The 7073-nt window shown below is 33.1% G+C and overlaps 1 protein-coding gene across 1 annotated transcript; it reads right to left on the reverse strand.

Moving 5' to 3' along the window:
• Window positions 1–269: 269 nt before the first annotated feature.
• Window positions 270–2025, reverse strand: LOC123681994 (forkhead box protein D3-like). Its single transcript, XM_045620375.1, has one exon. It carries the CDS (start codon window positions 1721–1723, stop codon window positions 761–763), a length of 963 nt encoding a protein of 320 aa, XP_045476331.1. The 5' UTR covers window positions 1724–2025; the 3' UTR covers window positions 270–760.
• Between the last annotated feature and the right edge of the window lie 5048 nt (window positions 2026–7073).

Below are 7073 nucleotides of genomic sequence, written 5' to 3' on the forward strand. Positions count from 1 at the left end.
AGATCAAGCTATACTTTAAAAATGTATTATTCATTTTTATGCACCAAAACAATTCATTATAAGTAGGTACCTATTTGATATATGTGAAAGAACAAAGAACAAAATGGATTTTGATCATATCGCTGTGATATCATTATTATTCATTATAATTTGTAAGGAATTATTGAATGAGAAATCAATAAACATAAGTAAGTTTTTAATTATTTCTGAATATCAGATATAAATACAATCTACATTTTATTTTACATATATACAATATTGAACAGAATAATTTATCTAAGTTTATATTCACAATATTTAAAACATCTTCAAGTTCAATTGAGGATGAGGATATATAAGTTACACAATGATTACAATAAATATTTCTTTCCAGACAAAAAATTCATGCACAATTCGGATATAAATTTTTCATTTATCTTATCAGACCTCTAGTTGAAAAGTTAAAGATTCTTATCTAATTGAAAATAGGAATACATCAGAATCTCTCATTCGAATTAAAGATTTAAATCATAATCAATTATTCAAGCATTCATAACTGTTCAATTAACATTCTTAGAAATTATCCGTCTTCTTCAAATTAAGGTATTTGATCAGATGGGATATGTATGATAATATTGATGAATTATTGCAAATGAAGTTCATTTCACTATTCGAACAGTACTAATTATATATTGCATCTTAATAACACGCATTGCAAAATTCTTTGGTCATAATTTGCACACCTTATATTTATTATCACTAGCAAAATTCATTGAAATTTTCACCTCATCCAATCCTCGGCCGATGTTAAAGGAGCAAAAGCTGAAATTTGATTGTGGATTCTTGAGAGTTTCAGATCGGAATTTTCAGATTTTATTTTAATGAGGTTCTGATTTTTATCACCACAATGTTCGGATCCTATGATGGATTCTATGGAGAAACCATTTCGACTTTTTTTGGTCATTTCGTTGCTCAAATACTCATCTGTGTCCGAAACTGGAGTCATACTGGGCTGGACAGGCACAGGTTTGCACAGTGTCGGTTGGGGCAAAATCCCGAGCGGACCGAGACCTAATCTGGAAAGATCCATAGGAGGAAGCAGTGGTAAGTTGTTCGGCAAACTTGAAGGCAAGCCTGGAAGGTATGAATACGGATTCGGAATGCCATGTGATGAAAACAAAGAGTTATGGTAGTTTTCTTGCGACAAGAAAGAAGCTACCATTGCCGACGCATGATGGTCACGAAGAATGACGTTGGGTGATGGCCTTTTGTACCTTTTTCTTCTGCGGAGGAAGCTACCGTTATCGAACATATCTTCGGCCATCGGGTCCAAAGTCCAATAATTTCCTTTACCGGGATTACCAGGTTCTCTCGGGATTTTAATGAAGCAATCATTCAACGACAAATTATGTCTTATGGAATTCTGCCAAGCAGGAAATTTTTCTCTATAATACTGAAATCGTGTCATAATAAACTCACAAATACCACTCAGGGTCAGCTTTTTCTGTGGCGACTGAAGAATAGCCATAGTAATCAAGGCTATATAGGAATAAGGAGGCTTGATCAACTGATGACCGGACTTCTTAGGCTTCACCTTTTGGAATTTGCTGCTGTCTCTACTGTTATCTTGCACGTCAGCGTTCCCTCGAAGATCCAGAGGACTTTCCGGCGTTCTGTAGTTAGAGTCTAGTAACACATCGGTTTGCATCTCTTCGTTAGTGGTGAAATGGCACTTGGACATCATCGGATGGACTCCCTTATTCTCCAGCGATCAAAAATAGGGTTATAAACATGATTCACAGTATCCGAACAAAGTCACTCAGTATCAATTGTATATTGTCCTCTTAATCGCACTAGATCAATATTATCTTTTCTCTAATAGCGAACTCGTTCACTGAACTGCGTTAGATGAGATAAATTCAATGATTAGCGATGTTTCAAATCATTAATCAACGTGAATGTTATCTCAAGCTCACACCGACTGATAAGCTTTATAAGCGACATGCGTTGCTTTTTGTAGCTGTTCTTCGAGGGATTTGTCGTCAACTGAAGAGAAGCTGTGTAGAAATGTTATACCAATATTATCTTGACAAGAACAATGATAGTTCGGGACACCACATTTCCGGGTTGGTAACGTCAAAACAAAGCGACGGTGGTGGGGAGGGCAGAATCCACGCCTACCAACCCCTGTAAAGTGACGCCTATTTCACCCCTTACGGTAACAGGTTTACTTGAGATTTTCACGTCCCAAAGTATGTTTATTATTCGCCCTCTATATTCATTGATTTTTACCCTCCTCTCGTAAACATATTTCGTTCTTTGAGGGAGGAATGCAAATTTCAATCTCTAAAGATTTCATGCTCCGGAGCATCTGATGAGGTCAATGTGGACTGTTATTTATCCCACCATTCCCATCTAAGAAATATTTATTTCTAGGTAGATACTTGCAGAGTATTTTGCATATTCATCTTATTTTCCAAAAAAAAAAAATTATGAGTTTCAAAAAAAGAAAAAAAAATTAATTTTTCTTCAACTTTCATATCCTAAATAAACCTATAATTTTGGAAATATTGGGAACCAGAATGGTTCTCGACCAGTTAACAGAAACATCGATTTCGAGCACGATTTTTTCACACATAAACTTATCAAATTTCAATGGTGTTGGTGTTCATCGATTCTTTGGCGAGTTTTAAATGATTTCTCATATAATTTTAAACGTTCTTTCCGTATTTAACCTTTGAAATGTGGAAACATATAAAAAATCTCAATAACCTTCGGTTCTCGACCACGCCGCAGAGTTCTCGACCATTTTTGTGTTAGTTTTCGACCACTAATAATAGTGGCCTCTCCACTTAAAAATTTTATAAAAAACTTTAGAGCGAGATGAGTGATTAGTACTTACTTTCGTACCGTACCATCGACCTCACTCAGATGGGTTTCAGATGAACTAATCAAGTAAGAAACACTCGAAACGTAAAGAAAATTATTTTGCAAAAGTTTCCACCTTCTATAAATATTTCAAAATAGCAACTCATACAACATTATTTGGTTATTTTGCTCTTAATATCTATTTAGAAACTAATGAGTAAATAAAATATAAAACACCGACCACCAGTGGTCGAGAATTAAGTACAATCAAATTGGTTCTCGACCACGAATAAACAAAGGGTAGAAATAAGTGTTTCAACGTTAATTCGGTGGTCGCAAACTAATATTCAGAAAGTAGATATATAAATGAATCAGGGTATCGAAAAAAAAAACGAAAATGATCCAACAGAAATATATCGGTTGACATAAACAATTATTGAAGTAACATATTGGTTCTCGACCACTTTGGTCGAGAAATAAAAGATACAAATTTTCCAATACCAGTTCGCGAACGCCGAATATTTAACAAAAAAAATATACATTTATCTGCTTCTTGGTTGAAATACACTCAAAAATATATCTTATAGTTGATATGGAACAAAATATACACACATAATTCATTTAAAATAAGAAATAATTACTCTTTTCTGGTCATATATCACAGAGCACTTTTATTAAAGAGGACGAGAAAGAACCCTTTTCTATGATAGACGATTATAAACTAATTTTAAGCGCGAAAACTTTGACCTATACCCCTACTATGGAAACTATCTTCGAAGGGTAGAATGGTCGAGAACACGTACCGCGAAAATATTTGGCACAACATGATATATTTTTATTATTATTTTATCTCAAATCACGGAATGGTCGAGAACCAGTGCCGGTCGGCTAACCAGTGCATTTACCCTACCATCACTTGAGTTTTTCAAATTATGTAGAACAATTTCTACAGACAATGCCAGTTGTACGCTATGTAGTGTCAATGGTATCAGCATGATTATATTAATTAATAGGACTTTACTTCAAATCAAACAGAATTAAGGTTTTCACGAAACTCAAGTGATGATTTCACATAACAACTGAACAAAGTAACAATTTATTTGACAATTCTGGCACCAGTCTACTATTTGGCCAAAAAAAAAAGAAACGAAGTTCCAATTTGCTTAGCTAGACTCGATATTTTTGTAGAGTGTGATACATTGTTGAATTCGTTACTTTTTCTTTATCACCCCATAAGCAGAACCAATATAACGTCCCTAAGAAAAAAAAATTTGATTATCGCGTCTCTGAAACAATGGAAAACAGAAAAAATCTGAAGACGTCATTAGAATTTCTATATTGAATGATGGCTACAAACCAAATTTTGTGAAGTTATTTCGAAAACCATCGGAGATATTATGGATCTGTTCGCACCAACACACTAATCCCTAAATATCGCCACCCTGTATTCGTAACGGTTCTCGATATCCCTGTAGTGTCTCTCTTAATAGTTCTAACCCAAATCTTATTCAAATTAATGCGGTACACAATTATCCTACAAAATGACATATCATATTTCTCTTGCTACTTGAAATTAATCTACTTTGCTCGATCAAAATTAGATAGGAGACAGATAGAAGTATATACAGGGTGAGTCCTTGGCTTGTACATATATTTTAACCGAAGATTCCTGAGGTCAAAAGAAATACTTTTTTCCTTTACCGTTTTTTCTGATTCGGCCAGGTTAAAAAGATACAGGCTGTTGATAATCGATAAAAAAATGTGATTTTCGGCTATATCTCGTAAATAGTTCTATTGAAGGAAATGATTTTTGGAATATAGCTTTTCCTTGATGTGATACATCTTCTCTGAACACAAGATTTCTTACACATCTTTCAGTTCCTTCATTATGAACATTACATCCCATAAAATACCAGAAATTCGAAGAACCCAATTCTTAAAAGTAATTTGAACATTCATTTAAGAATATTTGGCTAATTTGAAAAATAAAAGTATTCCTCATATTTTCTCCTACAAAGCGCCGTTTTCGAGTAACTTGATTTAAAAAAAAAAAAAATTATCTGTGAAATTCAAAAAATTGGGTAATTTGGCTAAATGCAACTCTGTTCTGTTGTGGAAAAACAACCACAGAAATGAATATTTACTATGAAGTCATGTCTCAGGTTTTAGAATTGAAGTACTAGCCAACTTAGTTGTTTGAAAATGTATTTGTTATTTGAATAAGTTCACCTCAACTCCTCGATTTGATTACAAATTACTGAGCTTTGACACAGCTCTGATAATATGAAGATACTTCATTAAAATCAACATTCTATTTTGAAAAGTGCAGATCACCCATAAGGCCCATGTTTAAAAAAGTTTTTGCAAAATAGTCCCATTATAATGACAACAATCAATATCCCACTGAAGACTGCTGCTAACGAACATTACTGTATTCTTCTTTAGGTCATTAAAACTCACATCGAAATACCACTAGGTACATACTAGACAAATTTTCATGTGATTGAGATTGAATACTTTTTGCTTTTTCATAAATTCATCCTAGAGCATAATATGATTGACCTACTTCCAAGAGTGCCATAATTGTTTTAATGTGAAAACAAAATAAGGTGAGTTGAAATTGAAACAGGATACATATTCAATTGTGGATATTTATATTGAATACTTCTAATTTATTTTCAATGGCAAAATCAAGATGAATCAAGTAGTAGAGTTGGCTATAATGTAGGTTCATATTATAGAACAAATTTGATTACAAGTGGAGTCTAACATTTTCCATTGATTACAGATCCATAACATTTCATTCCAATATTTTCATACTTCATGGCTTCAACAATATTGATGCAGTTCAATATTTTTATGAGATAGTTGGAACGAATCAAATGCTTCATTTCATAGAGGAATTGCTTTCTATCAGAATGCACAGTGATTTATTCTGTATCCACACAATTATTTTGCAAATTTTAAATGAAAAAAGTGTTTCTTTTGACCTCAAGAATCTTCGGTCAAAATATATGTACAAGTCAAAGACTCACCCTGTATAAGGCAGGGAACACTGAATGATCTGAATAAAATACCGCAATCCCTTGAGAGAAGACTCGGCTTCAAAATTGACTTGAGAATGACCCGCCAAAGTTATTTTACATCTACTTCCAAATTTCAACACGATCGAATCTTTTTTTTATATTCTGGAATTTTCTCCGATGATGTAATCAATATCAAATTTTGCAGAAAACAAATATCCAAACAGAAAATTTTTCGAATCGATAGTGTTGAAATTATCAGCGCATTATTCTTCACGCGCAAATTATTATTATAAACAATTATATTTGATATTAAAATAACAGATATCCACTATGAGTTGTCCATTATAAAAAAATCTTCAACCGCAAAAAAATTATCTGCAAAAGTAGTATGTTATACAATTCAACTAGGCAGTCGATGAATTAAACAATTTTTGTCCATTAGAAATTTTTTTTCGAGATATAGTCATAATCGAAATATATAATAGTCAGTTGATCGTCATGATGAATGATATTTCGTATCCATTTGTCAGATTCGCAGACTCCCAATCTGAGAGCAAAGTACAGATCTAGACATGGAATCTAAAACCTCGTCCCAGTTTTATATCTGCATACCCTGATTTCGTCTAGACTGTGTTTTTTCCATAAAAATATCACACCGTTGATTATAATCCGATATAATACCTTCTAAATTTTTACATCTGTTTTGATAAGATTTGTATGAACTTCTCTCTGCAGCAAATGAGTTTATTTATGTCTATGTAAACCACTCGATGTTTATTTGAGATCATACAATGTATCCGTGTATATCTAACAATAACAGATAAAATCAGCATTTTTTATTTGGTGGATTCCAGAGAATGAGTTTTCGTCGTATGATGATGTTTTTCTAGGCTTATTGTTGAGTGGGAGTTTTAATTTGTCATATAAAATAGGATTACTGAGTTCACCGGCTTTTCTGACATGAATTATTTTTGTGCTACTCAAATTTCCTTATCCTCATAGGATTCACGAGATAGGTCTTGAATGGAATTATTTTTAATAATAGTAGAAAACTTCCTTTTAGTTTCATATTTCAATGGCGTAGAGAGAATTGGGGCGGCCTGGAGCCCCCTCTCAATCACTCGTATGAATTGCTCACCGCAGAATCGGTTCAACATTATTAACAATTAGTCAAACATATAAAAACATTTTTTTTTATGG

This window comes from Harmonia axyridis, chromosome 1 (genome assembly GCF_914767665.1).
Source record: "Harmonia axyridis chromosome 1, icHarAxyr1.1, whole genome shotgun sequence".
Classification (NCBI taxonomy): domain Eukaryota; kingdom Metazoa; phylum Arthropoda; class Insecta; order Coleoptera; family Coccinellidae; genus Harmonia; species Harmonia axyridis.

Excerpts from the sequence above, each read along its gene's own strand:
- LOC123681994 (XM_045620375.1), bottom strand. The coding sequence starts at position 1,723 with ATGATGTCCAAGTGCCATTTCACCACTAACGAAGAGATGCAAACCGAT.